Source organism: Zalophus californianus, chromosome 11 (genome assembly GCF_009762305.2).
Source record: "Zalophus californianus isolate mZalCal1 chromosome 11, mZalCal1.pri.v2, whole genome shotgun sequence".
NCBI classification, from domain to species: Eukaryota; Metazoa; Chordata; class Mammalia; order Carnivora; family Otariidae; genus Zalophus; species Zalophus californianus.
In genome coordinates, this window is record NC_045605.1 from 94,195,520 (window position 1) to 94,218,819 (window position 23,300).

General features: G+C 38.7%; 2 protein-coding genes and 1 long non-coding RNA gene across 13 annotated transcripts in view; 2 read left to right on the plus strand and 1 right to left on the minus strand.

Annotated features, from left to right (window-relative positions):
* API5 (apoptosis inhibitor 5) overlaps positions 1–12,833 on the plus strand; it is a 27,850-nt gene extending 15,017 nt beyond the window's left edge. Inside the window, exons 9-14 of one of the 3 annotated variants that reach the window (XM_027580162.1) lie at positions 230–411; positions 1,609–1,702; positions 2,518–2,574; positions 5,366–5,442; positions 5,964–6,100; positions 10,709–12,833. In XM_027580162.1, the coding sequence (XP_027435963.1) occupies positions 230–411; positions 1,609–1,702; positions 2,518–2,574; positions 5,366–5,442; positions 5,964–6,100; positions 10,709–10,791 (630 nt within the window). In that variant the 3' untranslated portion in view covers positions 10,792–12,833. Of the gene's footprint in view, positions 1–229; positions 412–1,608; positions 1,703–2,517; positions 2,575–5,365; positions 5,443–5,963; positions 6,101–7,928; positions 9,943–10,708 lie in introns of those variants that run through there. The other 2 variants (XM_027580164.1, XM_027580165.1) reach the window with 2 other exon arrangements.
* LOC113914709 lies at positions 3,938–21,929 on the minus strand. Its single transcript, XR_003517513.1, has 3 exons — positions 21,817–21,929; positions 5,956–6,058; positions 3,938–5,420 (listed from the first exon to the last, which is right to left on the minus strand). It is a non-coding gene; the product is annotated as an uncharacterized LOC113914709 (long non-coding RNA).
* Positions 21,930–21,948: 19 nt separating this feature from the next.
* TTC17 (tetratricopeptide repeat domain 17) overlaps positions 21,949–23,300 on the plus strand; it is a 122,093-nt gene continuing 120,741 nt past the window's right edge. For 5 of the 9 annotated variants that reach the window (XR_003517510.2, XR_003517511.1, XM_027580157.1 and 2 more), the window contains exon 1: positions 21,986–22,144. Coding sequence is in view for 6 of the 9 variants with exons in the window: in XM_027580157.1 (XP_027435958.1) it covers positions 21,986–22,144 (159 nt within the window). In the remaining 3 variants the exon portion in view is untranslated. Of the gene's footprint in view, positions 22,145–22,817; positions 22,987–23,300 lie in introns of all 9 variants that reach the window. The other 4 variants (XM_027580155.2, XM_027580156.2, XM_027580153.2 and 1 more) reach the window with 4 other exon arrangements.

Consider the following 23,300-nt stretch of genomic DNA (forward strand, 5'->3'; position numbering starts at 1 on the left):
TAGTAGCGGTGGTGGTGGTGGCAGCAGGTACAACATAGGTTAATATGGAGGGGTTGACGGGCTAGGTCATTGATCCGGTAGGTAAAAGGAATATCTTACCTAAATTTCTGATTTTGGTAGTTTTTAATGCTTCATGCCTTAAAAGCATGCCCTGCAGTTACTTCACTGTGTGTTTATAATTAGAGCATTTACAGCAGATTGCAAATACCTCTATATTTTCATCTCTTAGGAGTATATGCCTCTCCCTCCAGAAGAAGCAGAAAATGGGGAGAATGCTGGTAATGAAGAACCCAAGCTGCAGTTCAGCTATGTGGAATGTTTGTTGTACAGCTTTCACCAGTTGGGCCGAAAACTTCCAGATTTCTTAACGGCCAAACTGAATGCAGAAAAACTGAAAGATTTTAAAATTAGGTGATGTATGATTGAAGTGGCCCAATCCTTGGCAAAGATGATGGCTATCTTGATACTCCCTTGGTTTTCTTTTCCTTTTACAAGAGCTGTCTCCCCACCCTTCCTTACCTGGTGGGACAAAATAGAAGATCCATAAAACAAGAATGTATATAAACCTGTGGTGCAACAAATCTATATGGGGGAGAGAACTTTTTCAAAAACAGACTCAGGCTCCTCACTTGCTTTATGATCTTGAGCAGGTTCCCAACCTCTCTAACCCCCTGATTTTCCTCAGCAGTTCATTAAATGATAACAGCACCTGCCTCATAGAGTTTGAGAATCAGACAGTGAATAGAAAGCTTTGAGCACAGTGCCTGGTACATAGTGGGTACTATGTAAATTGGAGCTGCCATTGTTAATGTCTTAGCGTGTTCTAAGGGAGCAGCACTGGAGAAATAAGTCGTTTCATGAACACACTTTGTTCATTTTATTAACAACTTCACATCTTAAATTTTGAAATGCTTGGCCACTGTACATCTGTTACTGTCCTCTGTTCTTTGGTAAGGCAGTGGTTTAATACTTGGTGAAACATTTGGTCAGAAGCAACAAGTTAAGAAATTCCTGCAAAAATTAAAAAATGATACCAGGTTATTAAGCAGAGTTCTAGAAGTCAGCAAGATGGGGCTGTATACTGCCTTTTTTCACATATTATCTGGGAACAAACTTGAAAAGGGTATTTCTTCGAACCCTTTGAAATTTATGAGAGTTTGTAATAAATTCTCAGATTAGCAATTATGTTTTATTTTTAACTAGACCTTGGGGATCAAACACTGTGTGCAGATAAATACATAGAGGGTAAGTGATTTGTCTAAAGTCACTTGACCTTCAGTTGGCCAGTGAAAGAGCAGAACCCAGGCCATCTGATTCTAATCCATGGCTCCTGAATGGGTCACTCTGACCACGCCTTACAGGTTAACATAACAAACACAGTGTTACAAATCTTTCCCTTGCCAGGTTGAGTATGGATTTATTCCCGTTTTTGGTAAAGGAAAACTTTTTATTTCACTTATTTATGTATCTCTTAGGATCATATATTGATAATAAAAAAATTTCTTCAAAAAAATTGTTAAGAACATTTAGCTATAATAGAAGATTCTCTGAGCTTAAAAACAAAGTTGAAGTAGTGATTTGCTAACTAACCAATACTTTTTTATTTAGGTTGCAATACTTTGCACGGGGACTGCAGGTTTATATCCGACAACTTCGCTTGGCCCTGCAGGGTAAAACAGGCGAGGCCTTAAAAACAGAAGAGGTAAGAATACTGGGTCACATCTTGTAAGGAAATTTTTTATAATAGCCAGCATGTAGTACAAATTCAGGCTCAATTCATATGTTGAAATGTAACATTTGACTTCATTTGAACTGGTAATATAAGTCTGTGTTGAAGATACAATATGATGTTAGAAGATTGTCTGCCTTGTTATTTGCTAAGTTACATTTTTATCCTTGTTGAAATATTTTGAGTATTTTCAAGTTTGTGAACAGTGTTCCCAAATTTAGATACATACCAGTCTTTCATTAGGGTCTCATTAGCACATTTTGTTCAAATATTTGATTGACATTTGTGATACTTTAATTTTTACCTTTTGGAAAACCAAACATCAATTTACATTGAAAAAAGATTAAATTGCTTTAAAAAAGCAATTTAAAAAAAAAGATAAATTCTAAACCAAACTATATGTGTGTTTGTGTTGGGATTTTTGGATTTCTCTGATCTCACCTATTTTAATCAATCTTCATCCCAATTGTAATGAAATATTTTAAGTTTTCATTATGTCTTCCTGTAACTTAAGCTGATGACTTTTAAAACAACTCCTATGTACATATGACCTGTCTCTCACTCATTTTTTTCAGATAAATGGTAAATAACAGTTTAATGTTCTAACCTGTCAAGGGAACATAAAGATTATTTGCTTTCTTTGCCATCTCTACACTGGTTTAGAGTCAAGAAGTGGGAGTAAGCAGAAATGATTCTGAAAGAGAAGTGTAATCACTCCAGTTCTATATGGGAATGGGATATGCATCACAAAAGTTTATTGGCACTTTAATTTTGTTTTCCTTTTGCAGAACAAGATTAAAGTTGTTGCACTGAAAATAACAAATAATATTAATGTTTTAATCAAGGTAAGTGTTCCTTTCTTACCCAGTCCTTCCAGCTAGCTAGGAAGTTTGTGCAAGAGGTTATCCATGTGTTTTTAGGTCTGTGATGATACTGTTAAAGGGTAGATACCATTGTATTCCAGACTTTCAGCCTTTTAAGGCTTTATCCTTTTTACGATACCAAGTGCCATTTCTGTAGCTATCATAAAGTCATACATTGTATTATTTATTTAAACATTACTGCAGAAAATACTGCAAACAAAGGGAGGCATGCAGATTTTCTCTGACCCAAAAGCATTGGAACAAATACATTTAGACTCAGAAATTTCACTGACTTAAGTTCGGGTGGTCTGTTGGGTCCTTTCAAATGGCCAGTAAAACCCTGCTTTGCTTACATTAAAGATGGACAAGCCTGTGTGGCCCATGAAATGTTTCCCTGTGGTCTTTTCTGTTAACTTGTCTATGTAATAAATTGGGAGCTTTCTGTACTGTAGACTAAGATGTACCGTACCATTAAACCATAAATACCCTTCAATTCTCTTTATCCTCCCCAAGTATCCATTAATCTAAACAAAAGACAATCTGAGGGGGAAAAAAGAAGAATCACAACAAAGTAACCATCATCTGTTCCTATAAGTTAACAGTATTGTAGCCAGGTGGAAAAAGCACTGATGTTTGTAACACCTAGAGCACAAAGCCTGACAGTAACAAAATTAGGACTAGTGGTATACCCTAACACTAATCTGGTAAAAATCCCATGGAATAATTACTTTTTATCAGAAAAGAGGGAAACTTTTCAGAGAAAGCAACAGTGAGACATTAAGGAATGAGTATCATGGAAAGAGAAGAGGTACAAATACTCCCATCTCCTAAGAAAATTTTTATAATTTTACTTTTTTTTTTTTTTTAATTTAAATTCAAGTTAGTTAAAGTAAGTGTAGTATTGGTTTCAGGAGTAGAATTTAGTGACTCATCACTTACGTATAACACCCAGTACTCATGCCAACAAGTGCCTTAATACCCATCACCCATTTAGCCCATCCCCCCACCCACCTCCCCTCCAGCAACCCTCTGTTGTCTTAACTATAGAGTCTCTTATGGTTTGCCACCCTATTTTTATCTTATTTTATTTTTCTTTCCCTTCCCCTCTGTTCATCTGTTTTGCTTCTTAAATTCCACATGTGAGTGAAATCATGCTATTTCTTTCTCTGACCTATTTCACTTAGCATAATACACTTCTGTTCCATCCACATTGTTGCAAATGGAAGATTTCATTCTTTTTGATGGCTGAGTAATATTCTTACACACACACACACACCCCCCACATCTTCTTTATCCATTCATCAGTCGATGGACATTTGGGCTCTTTGCATAATTTTAGCCACCACTCATTTCAAAACCTTAAAAATAATAATTTCAGACTGAATTCATATATCAAAATGTGAGATTTTTTTGAGAATATACACATGTCATTGTATCAGTTTAAAGTACAGAATATGATTAACATACATATATATATACCACAAATAGAGCCAACATCCATTTTCTCATATAAAGTAAAATCCCTTTAATAACATCATATGTTAAATCAGTCCAGTTAGAAACCTCAAGCATTTTTGATCCAAAGGACTTTATCACTAATTCCCTGCATTTATCTGGCACAGTAGACTTAAGTTTCATATAGTAGGTGATTTTATTAGTATGTTTTAACTGTGGAAAGAACACAGTTTAATCAAATTTTACCTACATATAAAAATCAGAGTGGGGTGCCTTAGTGGCTCAGTCGGTTGGGTGTCCAACTCTTGGTTTCAGCTCAGGTCATGATCTCACAGTCACAGGATTGAGCCTCGTTTTCAGCTCTGCTCAGCATGGAGTCTCCTTCAGATACTCTCACCCCATCCCTCCCACTCACTTTCTCTCTCAAATAGATACATAAAATCTTCTAAAAAATCAAAGTTAAAGCTGATAAGAAAGGTAAAATACTAAGAATAAATATATTTAGAAATCCATCCAAGTTTTGAGGATATCTTGACGTTAGATTATTTCAGTTCTAGATTACTTTAACTTTTAAATTCAGCAAACATTTGCATTACCACATACTAATATTTTGGTATTTAAATCTTGTGGGTTTTTCCCTTATTGGTAATTTATAGATATTTGAGAAGAAGAAAAATATGATTAGCCAGGGCTTTAGTTTTCTAATTTTGTTCTAATTTTGAACCACTTAAAAGTCTGCAAAAGCAAATGTAGTTTGCACCATTCTTTTTCCCTTAAAGCACCTTGGTGACTGCAGCTGTGCAAAAGAAATACTTAAGACATCGTTTAATACAGTTAATATATTTTATCCTGGAATTCTAAATGATCGTTTAGAAAAAATTTAGCTAGGGATGCCTGGGTGGCTCAGTCGGTTAAGCATCTGCCTTTGGCTCAGGTCATGATCCCAGTGTCCTGGGATTGAGCCCCATGTCAGGCTTCTGCTCAGCGAGCAGGGGTCTGCTTCTGCCTCTCCCTCTGCCCCCCACCTCGTGCTGAAGCTTGCACTCTCTCTCAAATAAATAAAGAAAAAGAAAAAAAACTTAGCTACAGTTTTGAAGTGATGTATACAAAATGACATTAATGAAGTTTAATAGGTATAATTTGTAAAAAAAAAAAATCATCTGTTTTTCTCAGGCAACTTTTTTTTTTTAGGTGAACAAGAATAGATTAGAGCTTATTCTCTCCTAAACTTTAAGATGTCTCCATGTTTGTTACCCTCATCACCATTCTCTGTACCACCAGATATATTAGAAATCTTGTCTTCATTTTGTCTTTTTAGGATCTTTTCCACATTCCTCCTTCTTATAAAAGCACAGTAACATTATCCTGGAAACCTGTACAGAAGGTTGAAATTGGGTAAGATATATTTAAAAGAGATTTAAGGGTTCTGATATTTAAGATTTATAAATATGAAAATTTGAATTCAGATATTTATTATACAAAATGGTACCTTACCAGTTAAATAATCGTAATAAGATGTTAAAATATGTAAATAAAATAAGCATGACTTAAAATATAAAGTCTAATTGCAGTGTTTATCAAATAAACGGGTGGAATACAACCCTGGAATTTTCAGGCTTGTCTGTACTTCTGCAGCATAACTAGACTTTTGATGAATTTTACAACTTAGTCACTTGTCCTTACATAAGATTTTGTAGCCACATATTCCAGAGTATTTTCAAGCCTTGTAAATGCCCTCTGGCACTGTCTGCATAACTAAGGCACAGTTAATTTGATGACCTCAGAACATTATTTCCTTTTTTCTGATGTGACTATCATCTTTAGGATGTCTTTTGTAAGTGATATGCTAAATTACAAGTGTTTTAATGTCCTCTGGTAATAGAATTTTTTTATTGCCATTCTTCTTACCATTATAGGCAAAAGAGAGCCAATGAAGATACAACTTCCGGTTCACCACCCAAGAAATCTCCAGCAGGACCAAAAAGGGATGCCAGGCAGATATATAATCCTCCTAGTGGGAAATACAGCAGCAATTTGAGCAACTTTAATTATGGTGAGCGTTTCCGTTTGGGTACAAGCAATATGAGAAATTAGGCAGAAATTGTGTTGTACTTTAATTTAATTATTATATATATTTACATATACAATACCTCTTTCCACTGACTTCTGAGTTAGCTTGGGAAACTAGAGCTCTTAGGGAAACAAGTTACCCCTTTCCTTTCTGACCCTCTCTTGTGGGCTCACTGAATTGAGCATGCAATACTTAGAAAAGAACTTAGAAAAGAAAAATATGTCTCTTGTATTCAGAGGAAGTAACAAAACAAAGTTGGCATGAACCATCCATTCTTGGTTTTCCCTGTTGTAACGTCAAGGGAAGACATTGTGTGCATTCTCCCTCAGGAATAGTTATAGCTTCTGGCAGATGTGATGATATTAATGATCTGGGACCTTATCTGCCTCCTGCTTGTCTTCCATCTTCTTAACTATTTCAAAAGGAGAAGTCCTAGAAGTGCAGTCAGATGTTAAAAGTATCATCTGGCAAGGAAGATGTGTCCATTGCAGTCTCTCTCCACTGCCCAGAGTGCAGTCTCCCTCCCAGCGTTAGCCACTGGTGCCAGGAGAGCTTCCCACTAGTCCATTCTCTCCCAGTGCTGGTGAAGAAGCAAAGTTTGTTTCATTTGACTGAGAGCGTGATGGATCCTTTCAAAGAAGAATGGATGAAATATCACCGAGTCAGCTCTTTAACCTTGCTTAAGACAAAGCTTAATAATACAACCAAATATGCTTATGACTGGTCTAATTTACCAGAGTTAATGCTGCAGTAATTATTCTTAAAACACAATCTGAAACATACACTGTCTATAATCATTTGCAAGGTGAGATAACCGTGACATTAAAATCTTCCTACAATAGCTAAATAAAAAGCAAACATCATAGAAAGGCAGTTTTTAGATTGTGAAATGACCCTTCTACTCCAGTCAGACTTGGAGGCAAATTAGAGTAGGAAAGATCACTGAACTTTTTTACTTATTATGTAAATGTGCATTTCTTAGCCTCTTTTCTTACTTGAAAAATAGGGATAACACAGAGCTCTTAAAAACTTCAAATAAGAGGGGGAAAAAAAACAGTATTTGTGAAAACATTTTATAAATGGAAAGGGTTCTGCTATTTCATTGCAAAAAAGATTGTCTTCAGTCACTTGTATGATTTAATGTGTCTATGAGAATTATTCTTAAAATCCAACTATTATCTCAGATCCTATATTTGACTTAAAGTAATTGAGAGCAATGGCAATACATAGAGAATTGTATTCCTTGTCACTTGGGCAAGTGAGTTACTCTTAGAGTTTCCATGAGGATTCTGCCCTAAGAAACTCATTGGCTGCCTGATGGTGAGAATCAGATGACATAATGCATGTGGAAAAGAGATGTGAAAAATACAAAGCCTTGGATTGTGATTGTTTTTCACTGTTAGTAGAAAAAAATCTGAGCCCCTTATAACTATAGTTGTTCATAGTCCTCAAAGTAGCAAGGGCAGAACAAGCTTTCCTGTTAATTGTTTTTTGTGTCTGATATTACAGCACTTTAATATTCCTAAAGGGGTCAACCTTGTCATTTGGGTGCTGGTCATAAACAGAATTACAAAGCAAACTAAACTCTGACTCTTTTTATTGGAAAGTAGCAGCAAAATTTCTGCTAGCATTTTACATTTCGGAGTTGAATGTTAACAGGTTATAGGTATTCTCACAGTAGGAATTTTAAGAGTTTTTTTAGCTTTCTTTTACCCATCCAAATGAAAACAGTTCTTGGTACTACAGATGAGATTTGGAAGACCTATCTACGTAAAGTTTTTTTTCCACCTTTTTTATGTCCTTTTCTTAGGGAACTGATATTGTGTCCAGAAGAAAGAAGCACGTTGCCTTTTTTTTCTGGGATGTCAGTGTTGCCTCAAAGTTGGAGAGGAGAACATGTTTTGTGTTCTTAATGTCACTTAGTACATAGATTTTCTTAACCACATTTGCTAAAATCATTGTAATTCCACTTTTCTGTGTCTGTCAAACTCACGTTTTGTTTTATCTTTCTGAACACTGGTTGGATTTTTTTTTTTTTTTATTGTAAAGTCGTATGCTGAGGGGTTAGGAAATTGACTCTTTTTGGTTATTAGAGAATCAGGTAGTATTGATATACTGTCTTATTACAGTCAAAGAAATAGACTGTGCCAGTGTCATAGGCCTGAATTTATTCATCATAGAAGAGGAACCAGAATTTGTGATTGTTCTTTGAGTTCAGGCAGGCTTACGTAGACTTCTTTTCCTTATTCAAGTATCACTTTAGTAACCAGGGTCTCTTATTTGCTTTATAAATATGAACTCAGTTCAAATTCCTGGTGCATTTTCAATCAAAGTATTTACAAACATCTACTCATTTTTAGTTTTCCCTCCTGTATACAGAGTTGCCCAGTAACCCAGAAGTACTAAACATGCTATATGTTGTGACTTGTGTCCTTCATCTTTTACCTTTCTAGAATGTAAAAATAACTTAAAGTATAATTTTAACTGGGAGCAGGGGTTTTTCAAGTTAGTAATGTAAGCTTGAAACCACTGAAAAGATCCTGAAAGTGCAGAATGGTCCCTCAGGTTGGAGCCCTTCAAAAAAAGAAAATTTGGAGACTCCCTGAACTGTAGGAATGGCTGCATCCATTGCAGATCAAAAAGAAATAGCCAGTAGGGGCGCCTGGGTGGTTTAGTCGGTTAAGCATCTGCCTTTGGCTCAGGTCATAATCCCAGGGTCCTGGGATCGAGCCCCGCATCAGGCTCCTGCTCAGTGGGAAAACTGCTTCTCCCTCTTCCCCTGCTTGTGTTCCCTCTCTCACTGTCTGTCTCTGTCAAATAAATAAATAAAATCTTTAAAAAAAAAAAAAAGCCAGTATAGAAAAGATAACCATATCAAATAATATCTTCGTACAGTGTATATAATATACTTATTAGATATAGCTGAACAATTGATGGGCGCCTGGGTGGCTCAGTTAAGCATCTGCCTTCAGCCCAGGTTATGATCCCAGGGTCGGGCTCCCTGCTCAGCGGAGGAACCTGCTTCTCCCTCTGCCTCTACCCTTCCCCTCCCTTGTGCGCTCTCTCTCTCTCTGTCTCTCTCTCAAATGAATAAATAAAATCTTAAGGAAAAAAAAACAATTGAAAGGGTGTATTTTAGTAGTCAGGTAGCTTATAGGTAATAATGATATCTATAAAGATGTTAATTTGTTAAGTGTGTTGTTAAATTAACCGAAAAATGAAGGTTTTATAATGAGTACGGTAGGGGGAAAATGTGCTGACATCTGCATAGATGAGGCCAAGTCTTAAACAGTCAAAAATGCAAGAGTTACAGCCTACATAAGGGTTGCTACACTCCCTGATGCAGTTACTCCGTCAGTTACTGGGAGCATCCTACCCTCAGACCACCTCTGATTTTCTGAATATGTTCAAGGGGGAATAAACATGGTGGTGTCATTTAAATGGCTTTCAAACAGATCAACTTAGAAAAATGTGCCATGACATGAAAGATGACTTTGAATCAGATCCCATTCTATTAGATAAATATTGGCTAAGTTGGGGAAAGGTCGAGTTAGTTTTCTAACTCATGGTTGCTGGAGGGGGGGAAAAAAAAAACAAAACATTACCCAAATTATATTTCTAGCCATAATGGCAAAAAAATGATTGCAATATGGACTTAATAGGAATTTTTCAAGCATTCAACATTATGGATCCAAAACGGCAACGCCAGGTGGTTTTTATTGCTCCTAACAAGATTGCTGCAATGAGGAAGTTTGAAAGTTCAATGAAGAGATTTGATCTCTGGAATTAGAAGTTTGAGACTCTTAACTTATTTATGTATGATGAAAAGTCCAACCTGGCTGATAACTTCAATCAATTTTCTTCACTGGAAAGACTCCTTAAAGGAATAGTTCTCTGGAGCTATAAAAAGAGAGTAACCAGTGAATGAATCAAAGACTCATTCTACTGTATGACACAAGTGACTTGATTTTTCAGCAAAAGATATACTTAATTTGCATCAGTATGCCACATAATCACCTTTTTGGCAGTACTCTGAGCAGCTCACGTAGCTGATAAAGCAGTGAGAAAAGCTGTTGGCATTTATACCTGCATTTTTGTGAGTCCAGGTGCCTGAAATACTGTGACCAAAACAGATTGCCCATTCATTGCATTTGAAAGGTATGCTTGTCAGTCTAGCTTAATTTTTCAAAACTGATCATTGATAATTTAAGGTATTTTGCATTCATGGCACTAGCTTTTGAAGACCAGTGGCTTGTTAATTCCATATCAAGTATAGAAATTTTGTAGTTTAATTATCTTTAGTAGTGATAGGCATCAAAACAAAGAACGAAGAAATGTAGTTATAACATTGTCACCTTGAAATATCTTGTTAGAGGGATACATTTAATTGAGTACCTACTCTGAATATGTGCTTTAGTATATATGTTGCCCTGGTTTTATGTACAATTGAATTTATAGACTAGCAGAATACCAGTGCTGCTTTTATAGAGCCTACTGCTATACACTCAAAGCTACGGGCTACATTTCTTCTGTGTTTGCTGTACCATGAAGTCCTGAGCAAGACCTAAACCCTTGTTCGCTTTTTCGTAGAGCAGAGAGGAGCCTTCAGGGGAAGTAGAGGTGGCCGAGGTTGGGGAGCACGAGGAAATCGTAGTCGGGGAAGACTCTACTGAATAAGACATCACATTCTTCAGCATTGTCATGAGCTTAATATACTTAAATTCTACTACTCATTGGATTGCCGGGGATGTCCCTTTAAAAGGACTGCTGCCTTCAGCTAAAAACTTAATGTTCTTTATACCTTTGTATGTATGATCTACTTTTGTAACAGACCATGGTTGTGTCCAAGGTAAAAACCACAGTGATATTTTTGGATGCTTTGTCCACAATCTTGACTTGTTTTTGCAGTATCATCATTATTCAGACTTCATATTGTGAATCTTTTACTTTTAAACATCTTGGTAATTTGTTATTGAAATCTATTCAAGTCTAAAATGTAATGAAATTCAGTCTGTTTCTGATAACTGGTAAAGATGATCAGTTGAAAGGTTACTGATTTCCTCTACTCTCTTTTTTTCTTCCCCAACATATGGAGAAGAGTCATGGTCAATCTTAACATTTTATTTTCATTGTTAATTTTAATAAAGCTGCTAGGCATTTCCTACCTAGTGTTATAAAAGCAAAATACTTATCAGCTTTCTTAAAATGTAGAAATGACATTACATTTTTAGGAGTAAGTAAGTTGCTTTACACTGCTTACTTAACTCTTCTCCATATGTTGTGATATAAACTTTTGACTATGGGATCTTACTATTTGAATAGAAATGTGTATGTATAATATACATGCATACATAAGCATATATGTGTGTATATATACATGCATGCTGTGAAACTTGACTACACAACATAAATCATTTTTTTAAAATTCCTGGAACGGGTAGTCTTTGACACGGTGATGATCCTTTTTGAGGCTGAATCCATTATTAACTTGTTACCTAGGTTTTCCTCCCAGTAGTGAGGAATTTTGAGTCAGTTGCACTTACATGATTATTGTTATTTAAAACTAAAAATAAACAAAGGCTGCATTTTCAAAGATAAATTTGGAGATCCCTGCTGGAGAAATACAGCCAAAATATTGAATCTGATGTACATATAGGTTTCTACAGGATGAGATAGAATAATTTAGAATTTGGGGATTTAATAACCAGGGCAACCCAGGAAAAGTGACTTGAAAACATGGTGTACCAATAAGCAAGGGATGCTCTCTCGGTTTGCTTTTGCCACTTTCAAGATTTTAACTTCTCAGGTTATTAATCAAAATTATTGTATAAGTTAGCTAATAGATTCTTTAGGTTAAAACAACAGACGGGGGGTTTGTGGAGTGATTAATGTCATGGGCATTTTTAGTAGCATAGGCCCTTTGCTCTGCATTTGAATGTTTCATATATTTTTGTTCCACAGTTAATCTTCCCTCCCCAAGTTTGCTATTCAAATTCAATGCCTGAATGACATTTTCTAGTAGTTTGACATATTTTTTGAGGAATAGTTTGTGATTCTAATGCAGGTGTCTTCATTACTGTTACCTCTACATTGGGGAAAAAGCAAAACCCCTTTGTTAGAATTACTGCACATGTTTATGGGAAAAATATTTTTTAAAGACTAGAATGATACAAGTGAGCAAAAGAAGTTGGTCAGCTTGACTATGGAGTGGTGGCAATAATCTCTTAAACATTCCAAAAGACTATGAGCTGAACCTAAAGCTCCCTTGGAATCTGAACAGACATAGGAACATAGAATTGCCATTTGAAAACTGTGACCAGATAGTCTGGACCTCAGAGGCATCAGCCGGTGGCCTAAAGCCATTTCAAGTACAGAAACTGTATTGGGACTACAGTTATATAAATTTGAACATTAAGTCTAACTTTTTCCTCTTTTTCTTTTTTAAAGCATATTTGTAAACTCAAAGCTGAGCAGAAGTGACTTTACTTTCTCAAGTTTGATACTGAGTTGACTGTGTTCCTTCCTTTACCACCTCATTGTTCCTCTTACCTTTCCAAAGGCAATAGTGCACAACTTAGGTTATTTTTGCTTCAAAAATTTGAAAGAAAAACTTCATGCCATGAATTTTTTTTCTTTTGCAAGACACCTGTTATCACCTTGTTCAAATGTAAATGTTCCCTTATGCTTTTGAAATAAATTTCCTTTTGTAATTTTGTTTTGTGTCTTGATGTGTTATGATTATGATAACTTAAGATTCCTGGATATCCATTAAACATTATTGATTGTTTCTGTTGTGCCAAACTGTTTTAGACCATGAAAATATAAAGATGGACAAGTTATGGCTCTCCTGCCTTCAAGGAGTTCAGTCTTGCAAGTTACCTTTAATTTTCATTTTTGGAGATTTATTTTTAAAAGTTAATACGCTGTTCCGAAAAAAATGATTTGGTTATTTTTATTGAAGCAAAACATCAGATACATCCTTGCCAAATTGTTAGGAAATAATTTCCATCTTCAAGTTAATATGGAAAGCAAGTCGGAACTTCTTAATTTGACAACCAGCCTTTATTAAAAGTCTTCCTGAAGTAGCACCAAGAATGTTTAGGAGTGTTCTAAAGCCAAAATTTAGATGGATAGAACAAGATAACTAATTTCCCCTGGTGATCACAGCCTGTCCTCTAGCTTTAATATCACCTATATGCTGAGGACTGCCAAATTTCTATGTCCATCATTTCTTGCCTAGAATTTCATAACAGCCTTCTAATGGATCTCCCTGCTGTTACACTTGACTCTTTTACAGACTGTTCTAAACATGACAGCAGACATCCACTCCTACTTAAAGCTGCTCAGTGGCTCATAAATAACAAACATTGCCATGGCTTTCCATCCCTGACCTCAGCTGCTATTCTTCCTCCCCATCGCTCTGCCCCAGTCAGCTAGCTTCATGCAGGCGAGGCAAAGACACTCCTGCCTTAGGGGTTTTGCACTAGCTGGTCCCTGTAGCCACTCTTTCTTTTCTATCTCTTATCTAACTCCATCTCCATCTCCTTCAAATCTTCAAAGATCACCTTCTCAAGGAAGATTAAATATTGCAATACCCCTTTCTATCCTGCCAAGACTCCAAATCCCACTTAACCCTACCACATGTTCCCTAAAGCATTTGCCAACTTCTAACATACTGTATAGTTTACTTGTGCATTGTTTATTCTGCCTCTCCCTGATAGAATGTAATGTGGCTAAAATGCCACAAAGGTAAGGATTTTTGTATTTTACTCACTGATAATTGCAACTACCTAAAACAGTGCTTGGTACACAGTAAGTTTTCAATGAAAAAGGCAGTGTTTCAGACTGGGAATATAGCGGTGAACAAGAGAGGCAAACTCATGGGAGCTCACATTCTATTATGCGGGCCTGGTAAGCTGATTTCAGAGAGTACTAGTATGAGAACAAACGCATTCTAATGTGACTTAGCATAGAAAGAACGGTTAGGAAAAGTCTATTAATCTGAGCTGAGACCTGGATGAGGATTTGGAGCCAGCCCAGTAAAGAGGTCAGGGAAAAATCATTTGAGATGGAGGCAACAAAACCTGCACAACACTTGGCTTTAAGAGCACCAGGCTGTGCTAAAACAAAACAGAAACGGGGGTCGGGGGCTATCCCAAAGCTTTTAGATGCCTAGTTTCAACCCCTGGGCTCCTAAATTCCTCATCTATGATAAGGAACTACTTTGACTAATTCAGAGGGCACTGTACTCTGAGACTGAGGCATGTTTCCTCTGTCCAGAAAATCACTGTTACCCCCCACTCTCTACCCCCATTCATCCAGCTAACTTAGGATTCATCCTTCAGATCACACTAGAGTTCACTCTCCCTGGGAAGCCTTTCCTCCCAAGTTGGGTACAGGACCATCCACTTGTGTGCTGCCTCAGCACATGATCTCCCCGTGTTAGAAACCATAGGAAGAAAGAACTCGGAGCAGTTCTGGGTGGATGGAAAACAGCAAATGAGATTCAAGTCTAATAAGTGTGATGGAAACTAAAATTTAGACTAATGAAACCTAATTTATCAAAAACCTAAGAAATCATAGATTCATTCCCAGAAGTTGTACATTTACTCCCTAAAACTAATGCAATCACAAATAAAATCCCATAAAATTCTAGTCATAAAAGGTTGGTATTACAAACAAGATCTGAGACAAGGCCTTAGATAGATGAAATACTACATACAGTTCCAGTTGGTATTTCTCAAGAAATAAATAGAAAAGGAACAGAGAAGAGCAAAAAAAAAAAAGGAAATGGTATTCCTATGAGGAAAAACTAAAATTTAGCTTGCCATAGGGTGATGACGTCAAAAAGCACAAACTCACAAAAGGTTTGAATAGAATGAACTTGGATTCATCATAAAATGAGGATACTGAAACTTGAGTGTATGTGGGAGTAAAAAGCTGGGGGTGGGAGTAGGTATGGCCATTAGTTACTTACAGAATGAACAGTCACAATACAATTACGCCCCAAATATAACTGTTCTCCCCAAATATAGTAACAGCTGCAAGGCTTTCAATAAATTGTCTGGTAAGTCTGTATCAGGAAAATTCTTTTAAGGCTGACCATCATGCTACCCTCAGAGCAGCCCTAGTGTCACTGTGAACTAGAAGCCTGGACATTTGGTCTCATCCAGAGTAGTCCTCATGCTTCAGACTGCTTGATCTATTTGGCAAACTATTTCTAAATGAAATTATTCTATTTAGGTATCCTCTGTCTCCTCTTTGAAAATCCTATTCACTTTGCATATAGCTGTTGGGGAGACAGACCTCTCCAGCCCTTCCAGCCATAGCTAGCCTCCGTCCTTACCCACCTTATCAGCATCTATCAATTCAAAATCCCTCTAAAGGAATTAATTATATGCAGAGTAGGCTGCCAATAATTTCTCCCATTTCTGCTTAAATATGGCTGCTTCATTTATGATGATGAATCTATTTCCTTTTCCCCTTGAATCTGAGCTATCCTTATTCCCTTCTTTGACCAGTAGAATGCAAAAGTGACACTGCCAGTTCTGGGGCTGGCCCTCAAGGAGCCTGGCAGCTTCTACCGTGTAAGAAACCTCTATAACTACCCTGAGAGACAGCATAGCCACCCCTAGCCATTTCAGCCACTCCAGCTAAAGTACTAGATGTGTGTTGAGCCACTTCAAGACATTCCAGCCCCAGCTGAAGTCCCACCTGAATGCAGCCCCATGAGTGACCCAAACCAACAGCAGAAGAACCACCAACCCAGCTGACTCCAGCCAACAAACTGAAATATAATAAATCATGTTTTAAAATTAAACATTTAAGCCACTAAAATTTAAGTTGGTTTACCATGAAGCAAAAGATAACAGAATTTGAACAGAATGTTAACTCTCTCAGGTATCTTTATATCTTGTATTTTCTCTAAGGAATAAACAGTATGGAGATTCTCTGCAACTTTCGGATAAAATGGCCCAAAGGAGGAAACAATCCAGAAGTTCATTTTATCATTATCCAATTCCTAGCTTCAAAAATTCTATACTTTATAGAGATAGTAAGTAAAAGTCAAACTAACCAAGCTTTCTGGAAGACAAAAATATATTTGTATAGGAAATGCTTCCTGCCATCAGATGCTAACAATGTATAACTAACTGAAAAAAGAATTGCTCAAGAGTTTACAAGATACTACCAAAACAAACATACATACAGGCCAGCATCTCTGATGAACATAGAAGAAAAAAATCCTCAACAAAACGTTAGCAAACTGCATTCAACAATATATATATTTTTTTTAAAGATTTTATTTATTTGAGAGAGAGAAAGAGAGAGAGCATGAGAGGGGGTTGGGTCAGAGGGAGAAGCAGACTCCCCACTGAGCAGGGAGCCCGATGTGGGACTCGATCCCGGGACTCCAGGATCATGACCTGAGCCGAAGGCAGTCGCTTAACCAACTGAGCCACCCAGGCGCCCTGCATTCAACAATATATTAAAAGGATCATTCACCACGATGAAGTGGGATTTATTCCAGGGATGCAAGGATGGTTCAATATTTGCAAACCAATCAATGAGATACACTACATTGACAAAACAAAGGATAAAAATCATATGATCACCTCAATAAATACAGAAAAATTTGACAAAATTTAACATCTGTTCATGATAAAAACTCTCACCATCACCAAAGTGGGTTTAGAGGGAATATACCTCAACATGATGAAGGCCATATTATGAAAACCCCACAGTTAACATCATACTCAATGGTGAAAAACCAAGAGTGTTTCCTTTTTAGATCAGGAACAAGACAAGGATATTCACTCATCACTTTTATTCAACATAGTACTGGAAGTCCTAGTCACAGCAATCAGACAAGGAAAAGAAACAGCATCCAAATCAGTAAGGAACAAGTTAAATTGTCACGATTGCAGATGACACGTTGCTATACAAAGAAAACCCCAAAGACTCCACCAAAAAACTATTATAAGTAAAAAATGAATTCAGTAAAGTTGAAGGATACATAGAAATCATATTTCTATATGCTAATAATGAAGTATCAGGAAGAGAAATTTATAAAACAATTCCATTTATAATTATTCCAAAAAGAATAAAATACCTAAGAATAGGGGCGCCTGGGTGGCTCAGTCAGTTAAGCATCTGCCTTCGGCTCAGGTCATAATCCCAGGGTCCTGGGATCGAGCCCTGCATTGGGCTTCCTGCTCAGTGGGGAGCCTGCCTCTCCCTCTGCCCCCAACTTGTGCTCTCTCTCTCTCTCTCTCTCAAATAAATCTTTAAAAAAAAATACCTAAGAATAAACTTAAGGAAATGAAAGACCTATACTCTGAAAACTATAAAACACTAACAAAAGAAATTTAAGGTGCTATAAACAAATAGAAAGACATTCCATTCTCATGGACTGGAAGAACAAATATTGTTTGTTTTTTTTTTTAAAGATTTTATTTATTTATTTGAGAGAGGGAGAATGAGAGATAGAGAGCACGAGAGGGAAGAGGGTCAGAGGGAGAAGCAGACTCCCTGCCGAGCAGGGAGCCCGATGTGGGACTCGATCCCGGGACTCCAGGATCATGACCTGAGCCGAAGGCAGTCGCTTAACCAACTGAGCCACCCAGGTGCCCCCAGAACAAATATTGTTAAAATGTCTGTACTACCCAAAGCAATCTACAGATTCAATGCAATCCCTATCAAAACACCAACAATCTTTTTCACAGAACTAAAATAATACTAAAATTTGTACAGAACCATAAAAGACCTCAAAAAGCCAAAGCAATCTTAAGAAAGAAGTTGGAGGTGTCACAATCCCAAATTTCAAGATATACTACAAAGCTGTAGTAATTAAAACAGTATGATACTGGCACAAAAATAGACATATAGGCCAATGGAACAGAATAGAGAGCCCAGAAATAAACCTATGCTTATCTAGTCAATTTTTTAAAAGATTTTATTTATTTATTTGAGAGAGAGAGAGCACGAGAAGGGGGAGGGTCAGAGGGAGAAGCAGACTCCCTGCTGAGCAGGGAGCCTGATATGGGACTCAATCCTGGGACTCCAGGACCATGAACTGAACCGAAGACAGTCACCTAACTGAGCCACCCTTATCTAGTCAATTAATCTACAACAGAGGAGGCAAGAATGTACAATGGGTAAAAGATGGTCTCTTCAATAAATGGTGCTGGGAAAAATGGACAGCTACATGCAAAGGACTGAAACAGGATCATTTTCTTACACCATACACAGAAACAAACTCAGAATGGATTAAAGGCCTAAATGTGAGACCTGAAACTACAAAATTCCTACAAGAAAATATAGGCAGTAATCTCTTGGACATTGGCCTTAGCAACATTTTTCTAGATATGTCTCTTAAGGCAAGGAAAATAAAGCAAAAATAAAGTATTGGGACTACACCAAAAAACAAAAACAAAAAACAAACAAAAACCAAAAAAACAAAAAACAAAAACCTTTTGCACAGCAAAGGAAACCATTGACAAAATGAAAAGGCAGCATACTGCATGAGAGAAGATATTTGTAAATGATATATCTGCTAAGGCATTAATACCCAAAATATATAAATAACTTAACACCAAAAAATAAACAACAAATAATCTGATTTTAAAATGGGCAGAGGTGGACGCCTGGGTGGCTCAGTCAGTTGAGTGCTGACTCTTGGTTTCCACTCAGGTCAGAATCTGGGCTCCACACTCAGCAGGGAGTCGTCTTCCCCCCTTCTGCTCCTCCCCCCCCACCACTCACACACACACTTTCTCTCAAATAAATTTCTTTTAAAAAGTGGGCAGAGGACCTCAATAGACATTAAAAAAAAAAAATCGGGATGCCTGCATGGCTCAGTCGGTTGAGCGTCTACCTTCGCCTCAGGTCATGATCCCAGGGTCCTGGGATAGAGTCCCCTATTGGGCTCCTTGCTCAGCGCGGAGCCTGCTTCTCCCTCTGTCTGCTGCTCCCCCTGCTTGTGCTCTCTCTCTCTCTAACAAATAAATAAAATCTTTAAAAAAAAAAAAAAGACATGCAGATGACCAACAGACACATAAAAAGATGTTCAACATCACTAATCATCAGGAAAATGCAAATCAAAACCTTACACCTATCAGAAGACTAGAATCAAAGACAGATAACAGGTGTTGACGAGGATGTGGAGCAAAAGGAACTCTTGTGCACTGTTGGTGGGAATGTAAATGGATGCAGCCATGCATGGAAGCTCCTCAAAAAATTAAAAATAGACATATCATACAATCCAGTAATTCCACTACTGGGTAATTACCCAAAGAAAATAAAAACATTAATTTGAAAAGATATATTGCACTGTTATGTCTACTGCAGTATCATTTACAACAGCCAAGATATAGAAGCAACCCAAATGTCCACTGACAGATTACAAATCAACCCAAATTAATTGATTTTGGGGTTAATCAAAAGAGATTATTCAGACAGACCTTATCTAATCACATGAGCCCTTTAAATCTGGGCCCAGCAATCAGAAATGGAGGAAGTCAGAGACTCAAGCAGTGGACATTTTCCCCGCTTCCCTTGAAGGAATAATTGCCATGTTGAGAAGGTCATGGTAGCAAGGAATGGTGGGTGGAGTTGAGAATGGCCTCAGTCAGCTGCCAGCAAGAACACTGAATTCTGCCAAGATTTTGAAAAAGGCCCCCAAACCTTGGAGAAGAAAGAAAGCAGCCTTATATCACCCATGTGAGACACTGAGAACACAGCCATGCCATGCCAGACTCTTGACCCATGAAAACAGTGAGATTATAGACATGTGTTAAGATGCTAAATTTATGGTAATTTATTACACAACAGGAAACTAATACAGGATCCCTAAGGACAAGGGATATCATCTAGGGAAAGTAGAGGCCTGGGGTACATTAAAGCTACAGAAGCTATGATTCCGCCCCTCTACAGGTTAACTTATGAGTGTCAAAGAAATTGCTGGTGGCCTAAAAGGTGATGTTGGGGCTTCTCTCAAATTCCTCACCATCCTTCAGCCATGCTCAGGCTCTACAATCAGGTAGATCTGAGTCCAAATCTGAGGTCTGCCACTTATTAGCTATATGATCTTGGCCAAATTACTTAACTAGTCTATGCCTGGTAAGTCAGCAAAGATTACTATGTGTGTACAGTGCCAGTATGTATTAAAACACTTAACAAACGTTAGATGATGACAATTGCCATTACTTAGCAACTTTATATACAGGTAAGAGGATTGATGTCTACACCTTAAAATAAGATGCTGAGAACAGGGAGACTCACTTGCCACTTCTCTATTTCAAAATTCTGGAGCACTTCCTATTGTCTGTGTTTAAATTCTTTGGTAAGACATAGAAGAAACCTTTACAACCTGACAATGTTTTCACCTTTTCACATGTATTGCTTATTCTGCTTGAATCAGCACCTTTGCTTGAAGCCTTTCACCTGGCTGGCCGCTCTCCCTTCTACACATGTGCCCTTATACAGCCCCATTATCCTATATTTCAATTGTTAACCTGCCAATATTCCACTAAACTGCACATTGCTCAGTGGTCAGATTTCCATACCCACTGTCTAGCAGAGAACTAGGCAAAAAAGTGGGTAAGTCACACATTTTTAGAGAGATGAATGTTCATTACTTCAATCCTCTAAGAAAAGCTACTTTCAGATAGAACTAAAAACCAATGCTGTGGTCGTTGCTTCCATAGTACGAAGAGATGTTTAAACACTTGGCAATTATTTTTGTTTTCCAGCAATATGCCAGGGTAGGGAGGCGGTCAGGCAAAACTCTCAGCCTCCTCTTCCCAAAGAGAAAACCAAAAGCATAATGAACCTAAACACAAAATGACACACAAAGCCAGAAGGCAATCCTGAAATACCTAAAACAAACAACCTATCTTACTAGAAGCTAGAAGCCAGGCTAGTCGCTTGGCCTACATGTTGGTTCACTAGAGAGAAGTGCTTCTTAATGTACATACCAGTCACGGGGGCTCTTGCTGAAAGGCAGAATCTGGTGGGGAGGGGTAAAAGAGCCAAGAATGTGCATTTCACATAAACTGCCCGGTGATGCCAATGCTGTTGGTCTCCTGATCTAGACCTCCAGCCTAGACCTGTGCTGCCCAGTAAGGTAGCTACTAGCTACATGTGGGGCTCTTAAGCCCCTAAATCCGGCCAGTCTGAATTTAGATGAGCTGGAAGTCTAAAATACATACCTATTTTGAAGACTTAGTACTAAAAATAAGATAGCTCAGGAATTTGTACAGATTTTATATTGAACTAATACTGTATTGTATATAAGGGTTAAATCAAATGCGTTATTTCAGTTTTTAAAAATTTCATATGTGGCTCGCGCCTCACATACTTCTACTGGACAGCGCTGCCCTAGACTGACAACACGCCCAACTCTGAAGCTTCCACTACTGCGAGACTTCAAGAATAAAAGAGAATCCATCTCCTCCCTTAAGTGTTTCGAAAACATACCTTTTATTTCTCAACTATATGACACAACCAGAAATAAAAATGAACTAAAATGAAAACCAAGGTTTTAATAAATACACATATATGTAAATATATATACACACACACAGAGCCCTCTCATTTCGGCTTAGGCTCCACCTAGAACACTACTTTTATCTCCCTCTGGTTCCCACGCCACGAGATCGAATCGCGTACAGGAAAATAACAAAAAAGCGGTCTCCGACCTGAAGCCAAACCCGGCTGTCCCGCCGCCCAAACCGAGGCTGAGAAAGCCGGTCGTCAGCGGGCAGCACCTCCCGGGCTCCACCTCCTCCAGCGCCGACCTCCCCAAGATGGCGGGCGGCGGGGGCCGGCTTCCGCTTCCGGTGTGAGGAGCCGGGCCGGGGGGGCAAGATGGCGGCGGCAGTAGGGGTCCGCGGCCGGTGCGAGCTGCCGCCGTGCTCCGGCCCAGGCTGGCTCCTCAGCCTTTCCGCCTTGCTGAGTGTGGCGGCTCGAGGGGCCTTCGCCACCACGCACTGGGTCGTCACGGAGGACGGGAAGATCCAGCAGCAGGTAGCGGCCAGGGCGTCCCTCTCCGCCCGCGCCCGCCCTCGCCCCGGGGGATTCCCAGGTCCGGGCCCTGGCTGTTTGGCTCCACGCGGTCCCGCCCCCAGCCTACCTTCCCACGGTCCCGGCGCCGCGGCCCGAGCGATCCTAGTACTCAGACCCGGAGTAGCCCCCTCCCCATTTGTCCTCTGGCCCTCGCCTCAGCCTCCTGCAAGTTCTTAGCCTTCCACCCCTGGGGTAGCTTGCCGCGTGGGTAGAGTCGCCCGGCCGTGGGGGGTCGGACTCTGGGGACATTTTGTAGTGCTTGGGCTTTAGAAACCGCAGATTCATTATCCTTGCCTCTTCCTCTCGGGCCCACCACGCGTCACCAGCCCTCCCCGAAGAAGTAGAAAGCATGTGGCAGCGCCGGGGTGTGCGCGAGTCCCAGGGCGGTGACAGCTTCGGCACTCCTGGGCAGTGGGTCATCTAATGCTTCTTCCCCCAGTCTCCTCTTACACATGTGTCGGGCTGTGGTGGTTTCAGCTTGTACCGTTACCCAGGTCAGCAGGGGCTCTTTAGAGACAACACACACTTTCCTTCCGAAGGAATGCTTGAAGATGCCTCTGGTGGCGTTGCCTGCATCTTTTCAGCTGAAACTGCCCTCGTTTCCCAGTGTACTTTGCATTGTTTCTTTACCTAGTTCCTGTGACCCAGCCCCGCAAGGAGGATATGCGATTTCCTGGATTCTTGTGTGCCCGAATTGCTCAGAGGAGAGATTGCTTTTCTTACATAACTTTATGATTGCCTACATTTTGTGAATGCTGCTGATCCCTCAACACTACGTGTGTGTGCTCTGCTACAGAATCTTGGTAAACTTAATGACTTCCAACACTTGAGACCAATCCTGAAAAGTCCAGCAAACATTTAGCAAGTGAATTGTGTGCCCCGTGCAATTTAGCTCACTGATTTCAAATGTATTAATCATTATCGTGTGAAATTATGGACCTTTGGGTTGCGTGTAATGAATGATGATAGGAACACAATGCCGGGTTTACTTTTGTATAAAGTGAAGTTCACGTGATGGCAAATTTTACCTCAAGTATAATGAGTGAGTTAAACAATTTAAAAATCGGGTTGGCATTGGTGAGTGGTTTTCAGTATATGTGAGAAAAAGGACTGGCTT